At 40.1% G+C, this 18,170-nt stretch overlaps 1 protein-coding gene across 4 annotated transcripts in view; it reads right to left on the bottom strand.

Annotated features, from left to right (window-relative positions):
• The window catches only part of LAMA3 (laminin subunit alpha 3), a 111,338-nt gene that overhangs the window by 31,449 nt on the left and 61,719 nt on the right, over window positions 1-18,170 (bottom strand). For all 4 annotated transcript variants that reach the window (XM_039548990.1, XM_039548992.1, XM_039548993.1 and 1 more), the window contains 10 exons: window positions 17,456-17,667; window positions 16,439-16,643; window positions 15,671-15,815; window positions 14,756-14,896; window positions 13,271-13,435; window positions 10,300-10,401; window positions 9,275-9,358; window positions 8,098-8,328; window positions 4,241-4,354; window positions 509-618 (listed from right to left, as the gene is read on the bottom strand). In XM_039548990.1, the coding sequence (XP_039404924.1) occupies window positions 509-618; window positions 4,241-4,354; window positions 8,098-8,328; window positions 9,275-9,358; window positions 10,300-10,401; window positions 13,271-13,435; window positions 14,756-14,896; window positions 15,671-15,815; window positions 16,439-16,643; window positions 17,456-17,667 (1,509 nt within the window). The remainder of the gene's footprint in view (window positions 1-508; window positions 619-4,240; window positions 4,355-8,097; window positions 8,329-9,274; window positions 9,359-10,299; window positions 10,402-13,270; window positions 13,436-14,755; window positions 14,897-15,670; window positions 15,816-16,438; window positions 16,644-17,455; window positions 17,668-18,170) is intronic.

Raw genomic sequence — 18,170 nt, 5'->3', positions numbered from 1 at the left:
ATTATGTGCTTAAGACCTTAAATGTTTTTATATCATTTTTGTATCTTACTAATTTTTCTGAATTTCTATAAAAGGCTTGTTTCATTGTTGCCTCTTATCACCTAGCCAGAGAAATGGTGTTAAACATCTTACATTCCAGTAAAAAAGAAAGATTCTAGATATGCCCAGTGTAAGGGAAAAGACCTTCACCTCTATTTCTCACTATGAAGGAAGTGCTGGTGGTTTTGAAAATAAGCCCACTACTACTGCCTGGGGGTCCCCAAGGCTATGAGCAATGTGCCTCTGAACTTCAGGATCTGAATGAGGATTGGAATACTCAGCTTATTAAAAAAGGCAATGCTGTGAGACAGACCACCAAGCTCTCAGTATGAGAACAGTGAAGAAGATCATTATATTCCTATGGTAGCAGAGTTTGAGCTTTGGGGGCTTTTTTCTCTCTCTTTTTTTTTTTCCCCCTTTTTTCTTCTTCCCTCCCCTACTTGACTCTCCTTACAAGCTTTTACTGTACCTGTTTGTATAGGGGCAAGGGCACTCCCGGCAGGAACCCTGAGTGGCATCTCCAAAATAACCATCTTTACAGTGCTCACATTTCTCCCCAGCGGTATTATACTGACAGTCCTTGAAAAGAAAACAAGCAGGACAGTTAGCAGTGCTTTATCACTCAATATGGCTTTACTGTTATTTAAAAAAATGCAGCTAATTTGCTCAGAGAGTATGTTCTTTTCCTTCCACATAATCCAGCCTTTATTGCCAAACTGCCTTCACAACCAGGATAGAGCAGTTTCAGTCAATTTTCTAACTGTAGAAAGCCCAATTTCCTCCCTCTTGTGGAAAAGCAACAGATAAACAAGTTGAATTCAACATATTTTTAAAGAAACTCAATCAGATGCATAGTTAGTAAAGGAGCATACCATTAATGCACTCTTGTCCTGATATTACAATTAAAAAATCACTACGTTTATATAAAACTTCAAATTTTGCATCTTAACACTAATTAGAAAGCAGATACAATCTAAAAGCATGCAATCAAGTCCAAATAAATTCCTTTAAAAAACTCATTAAATAAATACAAAAATTGTTTCTCTTAGTAGATTCAGATCAGAATTGAGTTTCATGTAGTTTTTCCAGTGTATGTGTTACTTGTATCTTTCTGTAGTAACTGGAATAAATGACGGAAAGCAAAAGCTAAGAATACAACTGAAACTGATGCATCTGAGCCACTTTTTCCATGATAAAATTGTTGGGAATTGTATCTTGGTTTAGAAACATCCTTAATTCTAGTGCTAATTGTCATACATTTCTATTTTATGGAGATAGAATGAGGAAGTTGCCTTTGCATTACGTAAAGCATTGCTAATTTAAAATAGAAATTGTTCAAATACATAAGAATCATAAAAATACGTAAGCAGCCATAATAAAAATTCCAAATGACCAACACTCAAGAGGCATTCACACTCCCAAGTTCTGCAACTGTTTGTCTTCTGTGCAACAGACTGATTGAATGTCCCACAGAGCTGAAGGATTACTAACAAAGCAAAAGATGGAAAAAAGAAAGCAGGAAATTGGCTGGAAGTAGTCACTGAGCAAACTGTGCTTCCATTTCAGGGATCTTGATGGCTCAGGGCTATGTTTGAAGACCCGACTACCATGACTGGCAGAAGAGGGCGTTCTCCCCTACAAATGAGGAACAGTTCTGTCTTTCCCATCGTCTCTAAAACTCTATTCTCCTTCACACTTCCTCACACCAGATTCCCTCAACCACGAGCTCTTCCCTCAGGTAGTAACACCCAATTTGTTTTCATTTTTGGTTAAAGAATTAAATCTGTGGCTCACTGATAAGAGGTTCTGGGAGAGAACAGGAGAAGCTCCAGTTGCCCCATGAGCCATTTGACACCAAGTATCACAAAGGCACTATGTTTGCAAAAGAAACCATTTTAAAATGAGGCCTCTACAAAAGCTGGTGCATATGTTCCTGCAAAAATCTAATGGAAAATTCAGACTGTTTCTGAAAAACTACTGTCAATTTTTATAACCCTGAATAAGAAATTCAACTGCAGAAAGAGTAAAAGAGATGTATTTAAAATGTATGTGTTGGGTTCATCTTAGAGTGACCTCCTCCCACCCCCCAAGTTTATATCCTGCCTTTTTGTTTTGTTCACTCTATCTATAGAAACTGAAGCAATTCTGTAATTGCAAAGAAAATTTCAGCTATTTCACATATAAGCCACTCTAAATGTGCCATGCTGCTCCTCTAGCTTCATGGAGCTCCCTAGGCACAGTGCAATGAAGCCAGAGCAGCAACTCCCTCATGGGTCCTCCTTCAAGTATTACAGGGTCAGAGACACCCCTGGAGTCACAGCACCTCCAATCCATCAAGTATGGCAAACCCTAAAGGAAAACTTCCAGCGGACTCCACATGCACCCATATGGTACAAGGAGGTCAGAGCACAGTGTGTTAGGGCCACAGCAGAACCAGTGAGGTTACGTCAAACACATGGGGCTGTGTGACATGAAGCAACATGCCATGGGATCAGCAAGTCTTGGCACCATGCTGCTGCTGAGGGAATGCGAGGGAAGGGCAGGGACCATGAGGACACAAAGCCTGATTAATGGCAGAGAGACGCCTTTTGCCCACACATGAGAACCAGGTCCAGCCTCCTCCACCTCCTCCTGCCCTCCACTGTCCCCTGCTTCCAGGGGAGCACTCCTCTCCTTCCACCAGCATGCAGCAGCAGCAGAGCAACTGCCTAAGCCAGGGAGGGCTGTGCTGCTGCCACAGGGGAAGGAGCCAGCCTGGCTTAGCCTCCCTCACAAAGCCTCCTCTGGAGGCTGTCGCTGGAGAGACACTGACAAATGTAGGTACTTGTGTCTGGGGCTCCAGGTGAGGAGCAGGAAACCAAGCGAACAAGCTTTGCAATTTGGATGTGGAACTTGATGGCTCCGCAGTGGGAAGCCTCCTTGTCTTCTCTGCACCACGTCAGGTTTTTGTCCCATGGCTCCTCTAGAGACAGACTTGCTCTTGGCTAGGCAGAGGTTCATGATGGAAATAAAGGCCCTCAGGGCTTTCATTTTTCACCACATTATTCTGGATGACTTTGCTTGCCCTAAATCTTGTCCCTGGACCAAGGGCTGATTTAGCTCTGTCTATCTGAAAGTTAATTCAGCTGTGAGAAGGACAGGATAAAGAAAACCTAGATCACATACTTCATGAGGTGAAAGTAAAATTTGCTTTCATAATTCTAATCTGAAATGAAACTTCCTGATCCTTCTTGCTGTGCTGCAGCACTTTCCTGTCACGGCCTGTCCTGCCCCTCTGAAGCAGCAGCCTGTAAGTCATCTCCTAGAATGTGCTGAATTGGTTTATAGTTTCCATTAAAGCAACATGGTTGGTTGAAACAAAGTCGGGGAGGATGACATAATGCACAGGAATGCACCGCAGGCACAATGGATGCACTGCGAACAAGGAAGAAGTAACAGAAAAGTCAGACCATGAAAGATGTTGGCAACGTTCTTGTTTACATAGCACATGAAAAATTAGTCAAAAGTTTTTAAGGGGGAATTTTTCAAGACAAACTATTCAAAGAAGCATCATGGATATAAACCGGAGAAGCACAGTCAGCCAAGTGTCACACTTCCATTACTGAGGGCAGATCCACTCCCATGGGGCTGCTTTGGGTTTAATAGAGAGTGCCAGGGAGCAAAATCTGAAACAGCTGAAATTTTCTAATTAATCTAACTTCTATTACTTTTATTTCATCTTATTGAAGTCAGTATTTTTTAACCCACCTAGCTGTACACTATGATTAGTGGAGATGCACTGAAGCTGATTTAAACAAGAGATTCTGCAAAGACTATGCTATGCATGAATGTGCTGTTTGTCAGCATCATATAAATATTTGTAAAAAGCTCAGGACTGCAGATGCCAGGATAAGACCCATATTTATTATAAATAACTACAAACATTTCCTTATGTACATGTTTGGTGACTTCTTTGTACCAGGAGCTAACAAAAATTACAGGGGAAAGAAAAAACGAAGACAAGGACACAAATTATTCCGATCACCCACAGTTACATTAAATGTACATTTAAGTGTATGCATATTATGCTCATTAACAATGTAAAATTGTTATGAATGAGGCATACCAGGATTATTCTTAGTTGCTTGGAATTTAACAACCACAGTATGGTTTTTTTCTCCTTTTCCTCCCATTAATTTATTGAATGTCACTAATTACTTACAATACATTTTCCAGTACCATCTTGACATCTATTTGAATTTCCATTGCAGCTGCAGGGCACACAGCGTCCAGCAAATAATCCCTTATTCTCACGATAAAATCCAATGCTGCACTCCTGGACAGCAAGCAGAAAGAAAAAAATTGGTGAGCATTGGTAGAAAGTTTTACATGTGACAAAAGTGTATTTTGAAAGCGTTGTCCATTTCCAAGGAGTAGTGAAGGTGTACATTTCCCTCCAGGCTCTCCTAAGCTCATAATGTTGTTTAAGTTTTTTAATGCATTAAATTGCAATGAATGAAGATGAACAAATTTCATCTGAACCCTGTGCTTTAGACACTTTGGTAGTAATGATTCAATCAATAAATTGACCCTAACCTCAGAGCAAAACACATTTCCTCTGTCTATCTACAAAGGTGTAGAATATGATTTCTAAACCACAGAAAAATATTTGAGTATGAGAACACTGTAGTGTGAATCTAAAGAAGAACATCTGGAAATCTCACTTACTAATTAGTGGTTATATCTTGATATTAATTTCACTACAGTGTATTCCTGGGAAATAATTCTGGATACCTTTTACATACATTCATCACGACTTCCACAGTTTAGTCTACCAAGAGCTAAAGCCACACCTAGACACAGCTGGGTGATGTAACAAAACATACAGTGGTCTCATTTCTAAGTACAGGCTTGCCCTGGAGCCCGAGGAAGCATGAGAAGAATGTTCCAACTATTGAGGGTACAGGAGCAGGAGCACAGCCTGTCAGATCACAGTTGGATTTAAACAGGGAGCTGAACCAGAGGGACATTATGAATGAAGCAAGATACATCAAGTTTGTTTGCTTACAGCAGGGAGGTAGTAACTAATACGTTAAAACCAGGTTCTTGCTTGGCATGGGCAGGGAAAGCACAAGGAATTCCTCCTGGGCATGAAGCCCTCCTGCATACAGATCAAAAATTCACACCCACCTTCTGGCATACTCCTGGTGCACCAACCGCACTAAAAATGACTGGATATAAGTCTATCCTTTCCATTCTGCAGCACTTTTTCCCTAGGAACTAAGCTGGTGTGGTGCAAGGAAGATGAGAGGCTGTACAGAAGCAGGAAGAAAGTTGTGCTCCCCACGAAGGCAGCACCTCCCAGGTTCCTGCCGCCAGCAATGTTCTTGTGAGCTGCACCTATGCCTTGCCTCTGCCTCACGGGCAGGGGCTGGCCCCAACAACACGCAGAAAACAGGAGACAGTTGAACTCTAAAGCCATAAATCTTTTCTCATAGTAAGTACACCACCAAGACTGATGGGACCAATCTGAAGAACAAAGGGTCTGTGGGATGGTGTCACAAATCACATTCCAGTGGTTGGAGGTATAAGTATTTATGCAGAGGCAGGATGAACCAGAGTTTTTCAATGACAGAACTATCAGAGGGAAAAAAATATTCATCTTTCACACGGCAGATCCCAGATGGAATACTGAGTTACTGCTGTTGAAATAACAATCGCTACTGGCACCTTTGCCTTTTCTCTACAGGTAGGATAATAGAAAGAAAAAAAAAAAGTATGCAGAATACTAATACCATCAACAGCTTTGCATACTGACTTCACTGTGAGCAAGGACTAAATTTAGCTGAAGTTTTTCAGATACATTTTTTAAAGGGTGAATATTTCCCCTGAATAACAGGGAGCCAATATACACAGCTTCAGAAGAAATCAGGGCCTGAAATACATTAAATAGCATGACTAAGTAAAATATATGCTCTAATGCATCTAAATTTTATTTGCTTAAAGTCTCCTTTTGGAGAGAAAAATAAATCACAAATTTTAAAAATACATCTAATTGCATTTGGAAAAAAAATCTGTACAGCCTTCTGTTTTTCTATTTATGCTGTCTTTAAAATGATACATTTGGAGTACGTGGGCACTTTGTTTTTGAAGCAGCATTTGTGATTCCACACAAATGATAAATTTATTCCACATGAAGATAAAGCTCTAGGCACTTTCAAGTGCTTTTTAGGATCATTATTTTCAAGTAAACAGCAATTTAAAAGAAACCTCTTGTACACACTTTCGTTAGTAAAGTACTTTGAGACATTAGATTAATATTCTCATTACTTCTATATAAAGTAATGCATAAGTTGTTACCAAATTAGTTCATTTAAAAACAAAGTGAAAGAAGGAAGCAAGCGAGGAAGAAAAAATGAGCAAATTACCTCTCTTGGATAAAAATCCATTTGAACTTGTTGCCACTGGCTCCTCTCCTGAAGGTGGGGATAGGAGAGCCTCTGCTGCATATCTTGTGCTAAACAACACCCAAGGGACACTAAAGTGACAACCAGCCATCCTACATTTCTTGGCCGCTGTGCTTGGGCCATCATTTCACTTTGGCTCCTCTGTGAACGTTCGCTGCTCTCCCTTCGGTGCTCACCGTTCCTTCTCTTATTACGCCCCCTTCTTCTCCAGCTTCTGACTCAGATTAATGAGGTTCTGTGCCGTGATGGGCCCCACCTTTAAACTTTATGCGTGAGTCAAGTCGCTCAGCACACAGTACTGTTCCTGAGGTTAACAAGTAACCCCACAGTTCCTGTAGCTCAATATATACCTAAGTCGGGGTGTGGCAGGCATCACCTCCTCCCCACCTACGGCAGCCAGACAGAGCTCGGTGATTACAGCAGTAAATCACTGCCTGAGTAATGCTGCATAAACATACGGGGCTTACGAACTACCCCGTGAATGTCTTGATCACTTCCTTTGGCTTTTTATTTATTATATTATATATATTATATATATTATATATATTATTTATTATATACCAGGTTTCATAAAAAAAACCTGTTAAACTTAGTTTAACCAAGGCAGTATGTTGAAAGCAATGGGATGGCAGTAGAATTTTCAGTCAGTGCTCATCAATTTGTGTGTGGCACAGAGGAACAGAAGTGTGAAATAATCAAAAATATTTCCAGAATGGTTATTCTGCAGATGATGAATTAGCTGTCCTGAGCAGTGGATACACACATGAAATGTAAGCCAGCCATACATATTTTTGTTCAGTCCCTCTGCAGCTGCTCCAGCCTAGATATTATTCATTCATTCTCAATTCAAAAAGCTTTTGCAAGGTTAGTACAGCAATTGCTACTTTATGGTAACGCTCAACCATTCTCTGAGAGTAATTCCTCATACTTTGTGCACTTTGTACACTGCTTATCTCTCTGGTGCTTTATTCTGCTGCACTGGGTGCTTACATATGGCAACAGCCAAGCGCTAAGCTAAGCAAAGTGACAACCAAAAGAATTACAGCTACAGGAACTGCATCAGGGACAGGATATACTGCTGTATTGCCAGTTTTCATCTAATAGTATTATTTTGCACAGCCTACACTACTTTTCATAAACATATCTCCAAATATTTTTTGCATGTTAATTTCAGATTTCACAGGTTTTTCTATACAAGTAGTATCCTGAATTATCTGGATTCGGGCTACTTCCCTTGGATCCTGCTAAAATAAGAAACACCGAGAATCTTCTCTACTGTGTATGGTCTCACAGACTTTGAGTAAGTAAATTCTGACCTTCTACCCATTAAACTAAGAGATTACTCAGCCTCTCAGAGGGCATCACAGAAGAATTCCTCATTACAGTGCCTTACACATGCAAAATGACATTCGCAGCTCCATAAAAGCAATCATGAGTAGAATAACCCTACAGTGCTTCTTAGATGGTGAAAGCACTTGAGCCATTGAAGTTGCACAGGCTTACAAGGAGCACATTTAATTACTTTAATAACCATCCTGTTCCTCTAACTAACCCAGCATGTATAGCTGTAGGCAAAAGATACTGGCACAGTCTGGAGGCGAACGTTTCCTACCTGGCACGAGTCCCCGGCGTACTGCGGAGGGCAGGAGCACATCTCCACGCTCTGCGCCACGCTGCCGCTGCCCTCGCTGCTGGCTTCCTCCAGCCCGACCTCGCCCAGCGTCAGGCGCTGGGTCTCCGTGAAGTAAAGGGCCCGGACGTGCAAACCATCCAGCGCCGACAGGATCATCATCAGCTCTTCTCGGGACACCAGGGTACTGCTGCCGGCGTGCCTGAAGTTGCCCTGCACATTGACGGTACAAAACGAGCACAGTGCTGCAGTCTTAAAAAGAGTAGCTTCAAAGGAGACCAGAGGACAGAAGAAGGGAGAAAGCACCCATGGAACAGACTCGTCTAGTGCCAGTTGGTGTGGGGTGAAAGACACTCCAGGAGAATAGACACAGGATGGGTGGAAAAAAGAATAATGAGCATAAAGAAAGGGATGTAGCTTTTACTGTGCAAGGTAAGTATGGCTTTGAGGTATTGAAAAGTGAAGAAGCCTGTAGGTTCTTCTTCAGTCATCCAAATCTCTTTTAGATATCACCCACTGAGCCATAAAAGGGTGAAGGAAAATGCTTTTATTTTTAACAGAAAGTGAAGTCCTAGAAACCCAGTCTTTCAGGGCTGCCTTCACATGCTTTCTTGCTGCTAATAAACACAGCATTGTTGAAAACTGAATTTGGCTTGAAGAAACATCTTTTTTGCCTGCATATGAAATAAATAACCCAGATTGACCTTCTGAGCACAGATTTACTGTAGGAACAACCCCTGCTAAATTCACCTATCTGAATGTTGGGCACCCCATTCTAAACTAGGTACCTAGACACCAAGGAAAACAGGTAACAATTCATTCCATCCCTATTAAGTACAGTCTGCAGCTGCAATGAATCACCTTCTATTGAGGACTGATTCACTATTACTCCACAGGCCCTGGAGGGAGTGCTAAGGGCTGTATTGGACAAGATGCCTAACTCAGAGGTGCTAAAATTAGGTGTCATGAACCAGAACCCAGGTTCAATGTGGCAGTACAGAGAGATAAAAAATGTTCTTTGTATTTAAGGTCTACAGTGTTTAAGTTTGTACTCATCACTGTTACCAAGTATTTGGTATCTCAGCACATATTCTGTATGTGTGTATTTCTATGTGACTCTGGGAAGAAAAGAGAAGGCCATTCCCTTTTCAGTTCTTACCTCAACCAGCTGCACTCGGCCATAATATTGGCGATCAGGCAGTGGGTTGTTGGGATCCATGTAAACAACTTCCATTTGATGGCCCTATGTGAGAAAGAGGATATAACATTGCTGTTTCACTGCTTGTTATGGGAAAGTGTTCAGATGCAATAAAATTTGGTGAAGCACACTAATCCTTTTCTTTGGGGGATTAAAACTAAGTAATACTAGGAAAACTGTACCTTTTTCTCAGGAAAGTGGTCTAGTGCCAGCAAAGTTTTCACTGCTTTTGCCTATTAACAACATTGTTTTCAAGTAAAGCACCAAGAGAATCAAATTAATGATGACCAATTTTCACAGGAATTAGTTATTACTTTAGAATAAAAGTGGTTTTGCATTTTGAAACACTCTCCTTTGCATCCTGGTGCACCAGCAACTATGGGTATTACTAGTAGTTTATGAGGTATGCTTCCCAGTAAGAATCCTAGAAAATTGAATTAGTACTTCTGACGGTCTGAGGAAACAAAACTCCCCCTTGAGAATTTCAACAAACAGTTAAGGATTTCAATTTTGGCCCTAAAGTGGTTAAATTAAAAAACTGTTAACCTAAATTGCTTTTTTATTTCGGTCCCTTGAAGCCCTACAATTATGCTTAGTTTTATGCCGAAGAAAATTCTCACAGAAAATGAGATTAATTACACATGAAATCCAGGGCATCTTTTGCAGAGATGAGGCCATACTTGTTGACAAGTGTGCAATGCATTAATTAGGTTTTTTTTCCACGGGCATATTCTACAGAGAAAATCCTGTTTTATCTTTTTACTTGCTCAAATCAGTTATGCTTAACAATATGTTACTTTGGCAACAGCAACAGATGTGTTGCTGGCTTTGAGGAAAATGCAGCAAAAGCACTTCTATAAAAACACAGCCAGTTGTTTTAATAGTTAAGTACACCATAAGAGCAAAATTAGCCATAGTTGTTAAGTAACATAAAAAATCATAGTATTCGTGTTGCTTATAAGTAAAAATAGTATTTCAAAGCTTACTGTTAGTCGTATATCAGGTTTCTTATCCAGAAGAACCATGCCCTCACTAGGTAAGCCAAAAGATTTCAGTTGGTAACTTAGGAAGCCACCATATGAAGAAAGCTGTAACAAAATGCACAAGACCAGAGATACTTTACTGCACTATTGCTTGACAATAATATGAATTTGTATTCCAGTTTATCTCATCTTCCAGCACTCACACTTGCTCTTTGTTCTTTAGAATAAATATGAAAATACTGTTGTTTGTAAGAAATTACTTTCTATTTTGTTTACTGTGCGTATCTGATACAACTTTTTGAGCAGATACTGTTCTCTGAAGGGTTACCTGCATCATGGGGTTTTTTCATACTTGGGTTCACACCACCTGTGTCACGGAGAAATCACATGTCCACATGAACAGTCTTCCCCTGACTGTACAGAACAGATTTGCATCAAGAGCAGACATAAGACTGACAGTGAAAGTGGTGGTAAACCTAACAAATAGCCATGGATAAAAAGAAGTCAGACTAAGCATGTTTAACGGTGGGTTTCAGGGGCCAGCATTTTCTAAACTTACTAAAAACATGAACACAATCAGGAAATGTTTGCTCCACTTTCAGGACAGGATTTCTACTGGTATTGGCTCTGCTATAAGTAGACTGTAGCTGCAGGCTGAGCTGAAACCACACTTCTTTTGGCTCAACTAGAGGTGACCACAGGCAGCCTCAAACCCAACCCAACAGAGGGCTGCTGCCCAGAACAAACACAGGCAAGTGTGTTTGAACCACCCAACAAACACAGCACTTCCCTGGGTGCCGTGTGAGTGACTCAGTACAAAACACTGGGAGCAAAGGAAGCTCCAGGCACAGCCTAGATTTTGTTCCAAGAAGAGACTTGAGGGAAGGTTTGTGGGTACTAAGTGAAATCAGGCATTTTGCCATGGATATCCTATTTTGGTTTGCACCTCTTGGCATTTGCCCTTACATCTTACCCTTGGTTTTGCCATGGAAGAACTGCTTTGTCAGGTTCTGCTGTTCTACAGGTAAGCACCACCTTCAATCTCCCCTTTCCATATCTCTGATGAATTACAAACAAAATACTGACATCTCAATACTAAATTTGTTCTTTGGATCACAGGTCCATAATTAATGCTATTCTCCTTAGCCAACTGCATTTCCAAAAGCATCATTTGGAACATTGGTTATAGTTTGCCAGCACAATCAAACCACCCTGTATAAATAAATTCTTTTACAAAAACTTAAGAAAATTCAAATTAGAGTTGATTTCCTGTTAACATGTTTCAGAACTGCACCATTTGAGAGGCTTTGTTAAATTACTTGTTTTTCAATGTGGTTTTTTTTTTGTAGGACAAGATTGATGTTACAAACTAACCTCTGTATTCTGTATGTATTTATTTTCTAACGTCAAGAGTGGTCTATTAAATAGAATGTTAAAACATAAAAAAAATGGGGACAACATGATTTGAATTTCTCAATTACTCTTAGTTTCTGTACTGCTATACATCTTACATTTGGTTCCCTTTAAACTTTGTAAACAAAAGACAGAGAGAGGAAAGAAAATGCACTCCACTAAATATAAATGTTCCAGTGGAACCAGTTAAAAGGTTTCAGATCATGGAAAACAGTATTTATACCCTCATCATAATGAAAAATAGCTGAAGCGATCTTGTTCATATTTTCCAAAAGAGATGCTATCACTGGAAGCAGACCAAACCCTGACATTTTAAAAACACAATAACGTGAATAATCGGTAAATTTATGAAGTTGTAAACTCACAGCTAGATAGCATTTTGGTGGGACATTCATTACTGCAGTATTGCCTGTGCTAAAATATACACTCACACACAGCATACAGCAAAAGCAGGACCCAAATTAGAACTATTTTATTTGCAGTGTTGTCACTGTAAATGAAAGCAAGTTGTGGCAGGACTAGGTAGATAGACATGCAACATAAAACTCATAGCACTGATCTTAATAGCTGTGTTTAAAAAGGGTTATTGCCTGCTTTATATCTTGTTATGGAACAACAAAAGGACCTTTGTTTTAACACTGCAGGTGATAACATATGCTTTAACATGAAATTTCTTCAAAAAATAATTTGTAGTCTCTGAAACAAGAACCTTTATAACATTGACAAAAAGCACCCCAACTAAATGTGCTGTTCACCTGAGATACATAGGAGAGCAGGAAGAAAAATACTGCTCTAGTCTTTAAAATGAGGACTAGGAGAAACTTAAAAAATTGTACTATCTTTCATGCCTTGGTGTCTACACCATTTATTTTCTCTTGTGTCTCAGCAGGATTGCATCTGAAAAGCCTGTGTGTCCTGCAACTGGCTGGTAAGTACTGGCACTGTCAGAGTTCCAAAGAGGGGGCCTCTGGGCCTGGAAGTCACCATCGTCCAAGTCCCCTGGTCAGTGTGATTCTCAGGCTGAGATGCTGATGGTATTAACCATGAGCAGGAAACTGCTCCTATGCATGAGTCGAGAGAGCAGCAAGCAGTCCAAAGAACACAAAGAGTAGAAAACCAGTTGATGCTTTTCCCAAGCAATGTATCAAAAGCAAAAGGTTGCGGGTTTTTGTGTGCCACTGAGCACATAATCACCTTTTACTCTTTTGGAAATCTGCCCAGGGCATACTCTAGAGAATCCAAAGGATTGACAAGTCCCCTGTGTTCTGGGTTTCAGAGCAGCTAAAGGTACCAGCTCCTTGAGCCATTTGAGCCATTGAGCTCTTGATCATGCTGTTCACATAAAGACCTCTCTGGCACCAAGCAACATGAATTAATTCTGTGTTATTGGTTGATTGCAACACTGTACTCGGAAGCAAAATGTTGTGGTTCCTGGCATAACAGGTAAGAAAGACAAGGGAAGAGAGAGAAACTTATCTAAGAAAAACAGTGAGACTCTTTATCAATGTTGGCAAAAAAATGATTACATGTTACTAAAACAGATGAGTTAGGTGGCATTTACCTTCTCTCCTAGGTAGGATGGTGGTGCTTTCCAGTACAAATTCTGCACAGAAGCAGGCAATTCTTGAACATCAGCCACCACACTACTACTGACTGGATTGAAAGTGACTGGAATCTCAATATTTTCATCTACTGCCTCCAAGTGCCAGTTCCTCATGTCCACAAACTAATGAAAAATACATAAAGGAAATAAAACTTTGTTTCATTCTTTATTAAGCTTTACCAGCACCAAGCAATGAGAAGAAATTGTTTAGCCTCTGTAATTCCCTGACCATGACATCCAATCCCTTCACAGCCAGCGTAAATCTTCACACAATGCACGGACCTCAAAGAGAGTGTAAATGTAAAGATGTGCCAGAGCTACTTGGGATGCAGGCATTTGGTTTGTCACCTGGAAACTATATTCTATCTTCACCCACATGAAGACATAGCCTTTTGGAGGTGACTAGGAATTGCGCACACAAACCCAAGGATATAATTTGGAGATGCTTTTTTAACTCCATTCCAAAATCAAACCCAGGGCACTAACCTAAAAGACAGTTTGGATCAGGTTAACAGTTAGGGAGGGGACATGGCATGACATTTTGGAGTGACAGGCAATGTAGCCTAATATTCTGGCTCTTTAATGCACATTTTATGTCTATGGCTGCTGTTTCATGAAAGATCACGCCTCTTTTAATTTATCATCATGCTGGAGGAAAGAGAGCATAATGAGTATGTATCAGAACAGTTCTGGATTCTGGTGTGTTGCCCTTGACTGGCCAGGGTAATAAAACAAAAAGACGTGTTCTCATAAACAGTTTTTGGTGAGAACAAGTAATGCCTAGAGGAAGTTTTCTACTGATTTCACTTAGGCCACATTTTTACCGTTTGCTTGTAAACAGTAAAGGGCACAATCTGGATTGCATATAGTCCATGTCTAAACCTTAACTAAACTCCTCATCCACCATTCTAGCTCTCTTCTCTTTTCCTGTCCCTTCTCTCACCTTTTTTTCAGTCTTCAGCCATTTTACTGTTCATTTATGCTACTAAAAATCTTTATCATCATCACACTTGATGTCATGTCTCTTATAGGGAGGGAAGAAAGACAATTTTTACAATCTCTGTAGAATCTGTCACAATTCTTAAGAATGCATCTATAACATAGACATGTAAAATGATATGTGCTTATCAAAGCATCTTGAAGGAGATCACTGACACAGAGTTTGAAGATAAAGCTAGCGAGATAAAGGCCCACTCAACTTCAGTCCAACTAGTGACTTGTTAACAAACAGGTGAAAAGGGCCATTTCTGCTGAATGGCACTTTCAGACTACACCTAATCTTAAGAAGGCTGCACTAAATCTTCACCCGGAGAATTGCTTGGAGAATATTTCTCATCCTTAGAAACTAATAAAATATATTTTCAACTCTGGAAGAAATCTGGAATTTCCTTAATGGAACAAGTGTAAGTTCATGATAGAGAAGAAAAAAAATCTTTGGTACACCTTGGTTCTACGACGATCCGTGCTGCGACAGTTGCTGGTTGCCCCAAAACAAAAGCAAGGTGTGCATCCCCTGGGGTTGGAAACATCCAGATAAAAAGATCCTGGTCGGCAAGTGTCACATGCTGCACCTTCAACATTTTCCTGTTAAGGCAGAGTTCAAAGAAAATTCAGTGCTTTTCTTTTTGCTTTGCTGAGGTCCCCAAAACTTCCTGCACATGAAACAAACCTTATGAAAGAATGTTTATTTAAATGTATAGAAACAAATGTGTGATTGTCTGGATAGACTGTATTCCAAATGCAAATAAAACTGACTTGGAGGCTATCTTATGAGCTGTCTTTCCAGTTTATAATGTGAGCCACTGAGTAATAAATATTAGTCAGAGACAGCTGGTAACTTCCTCGCCAAAACCTTCCTGCTGGCTTTTGCAAACCCACAATATAAAAGGTCACTTGTGAAAATTCAAATTTATCACATTTAATTATGCAGATCAGAACAAAAGAAGATTTCGTAGCTATAATGATGTGGTAAAATGTCAACCGACATAATATGGCTAAAAAAAGCATGGGACTTGGTTAACATCCAAAAGGCAAGATACAGATGGATAAAGCGGATTATGTGCAGGATACAGACTGCTTCAGTGAATCAGTGGACATCTACTCTGCAGCTCTCTAACATCCTGCAAAACCTAAGACCACCTGTACAACTGACAGATACTGAAGCCATTAAAAATGGTATTTAATGCTATCATGATAATCCATACACATACTGCAAAGTGTGATGGCTTTGTACAGCTGCATTTAATTTTTACTGAAAACTTAAATTATAAACTCACTTTATTCATCCCATTATATATGAAATAGTCACTGACATGCAAACAATGCTTGTGAATGCAGAAGTAATTTGATTTATCTGACCTTGCACAGACAAATTCCTGTCTGGGGATCGCAAACACCTGGTTCTGTTCCATCTCTGTTACAGCTACATGGCACACAGTTAGGGAAACCATAACTTCCAGGAGCACACTGATCACACCGACGTCCTTTTATTCCCGGTTTGCATCTTTATCAACAAACACAGAGGAGAGTCAGTAAGGCAGGCAGGAATGGAGCAAGGAAGGGAAAATAAAACAACAGGCAGGTGGATATTTGAAGGGATTGCATGGCTATGACACAACTTTATGATTTCCACAGAGAAAAAGCAGCAAATTAGTATTGTTCTCAGATTTTGCATAGTGTGACATTTTAAATGGCCATAGAACTGACTAGGAATGGATTTGACTTTGAAGGATAAAAATGCTCACAATAGAATTAGACTTCTACAGCTGTTCAGTGCTTGCAGTGCAGAACTACTCTCTCTGTAGACCAAGGTGTAAAATATGGATGTTGAATACAGGTAAGCAGAGCTGGAAGAAAATTTACAGCTGGAAAATATGCCTGTGCATTACTCAAGGCAAGCACCTGCTAACAGAAAAATGGGGAATTGCGAGCATATGAATAATTACAGGGAACTCAGTCGTCCACAAAGCTTGGGTTAGTTTGCAACTGTTCACAATGGATAAAATCCACTTTGCTCACAATGAAGACTGAATGCCCTAAATTTCCCATACCCTCTCCAAACACCTGAAAAGAGCTTTGAAGCAAATTCTTCATGCATTGTTTATAACGCACATAACCCAAACTTACTTGCATTGCCCACTGGTTTTATCACATTCTGGGCTTGCCACATCAACAACTCCTTTTTCTGAGCAGTTACAGCTCTTGCAGCCAGCAAGGGGATGATAGCCAAAGTAATATTTCTCACACACTTCACATTTTGGCTTCACAGTTCGTGGAGGGCAAATGCATTTACCAGTCATGTCATCACAAAGACGCTGCCCGCAGTTGCATACTAGATCAAAGAAATTGTTCTACAAATAATTCACATCTCATCTTACAACAATCAACTCTTATTGAATATGCAACAAATATACACAACCTTTATGTATAGAAGACATGACTATTTTCTCTCACTAGTTTAAAGTTCAGGGTCATAGAAACCAACTATCTGACTGCAAAAATAGTTTCAAAGAGCAGGTTTAGTGCTTGGCTCTTTTCCACGGATTGGTTGCTTAACTTCACCACAGACATTGTTTATCCCTTGCTAAAACTGACAAGGATTAAAAAAGTAGTTTTGGCGTCAAGGGCACCACTTTTGCAAAGCGGTGTTTATAAACATCAAGTATAGTATCTAGGAAGGCAGCTGAAGATTGTTGGTGAAATCTACAGATCTGTTGGTACTATTAACATCAGAATATTACGAATTAGGAATGCTGTGTCTCTGATTATCTATGGAAAAACTTGAAGGTGTAAAACGGGTTTAAACATTAACAAATTGGAAACTATTCAGCAGTCAGTGCAGAAAAAATCCATTTCACTGAAGTAGTGGCAATATGGATTTTAACCAGTTTAGCTGAAAGCCTACTATACCTGATCAGACAACACATGCAAAGGCACATCATGAACTAGGTGTGCTTTAGGGGAATGGGATTTCTTCTGCCTTAAACCGAAAGCTATGCTATGGTGAAGTTAAAACGGCTTGACCAGCCTCTCACAGGATCAGGCTCTACAGAGAAAAGTCAGGCTGCAGAACATCTGCAGCAAATGCAGATGATTAACTAGGTGGTTGGGTCAGGAGCTGAAGGAGTGCAAGGATGTACTTACACTTGCAAAATGGGAATCCATAGTAGCCAGTCTGGCATCGGCTGCACCGGCGACCGATGACGTTGGGTCTGCACACACACTGCCCTCCCAGGGGGCTGCACGTAGGGCTCGTGGCACCTGCGCTGTGGCAATCACATGGCAGGGCTCCGTTGTTGTAAAAAGCCACCAGTGACCTTACAGAGTCCTTACAGAAGGCTGATGATCGTTCTGGGCTATTTAAATTGAAATATAAATCATGTAAGTGCTGGCACTCAGGAATTGTTGTGAGAGTGCTTTGCAGTGGTTCAGTAAATTAGGGTTCTGTCTTTCAAACAGTTTGACGTAAGGATGGCATCAGCACACATGCAAGGATAGACTTTAAGTAAATTAGGAGTGAATGGCTTTGAACATGCAGGTAAGAGATTGTTTTCATAGCAAGTGCATGCATATTAGTTGTATCAGTTCAGACATGCCAAGCAAAATCCAAATACCAAAGATGGAAATACCAAAGACAGGAAGATGACACAGATTTTCCTCTTTTGTACTGTGAGCAATAGAGCTCTACCTTTACATTGCATTTGCAATAGGAAGTCATGGAAAAATGACTCATGGAAATTTAATGGGCCAGCATAAGCCATGAAAAGCATTTTATTGTAGCATAATTATAGGGATTTAAGACAGCTCTTTAATACAGAGTAAAAGTAAGATTATTCCCAGTTTATTGTCAATGTTCAGT

Source organism: Corvus cornix, chromosome 2 (assembly GCF_000738735.6).
Source record: "Corvus cornix cornix isolate S_Up_H32 chromosome 2, ASM73873v5, whole genome shotgun sequence".
In the NCBI taxonomy this organism is placed as follows: Eukaryota; Metazoa; Chordata; class Aves; order Passeriformes; family Corvidae; genus Corvus; species Corvus cornix.
The sequence above is the reverse complement of the archived record's forward strand: the minus strand, read 5'-3'. Positions and strand labels throughout refer to the sequence as shown.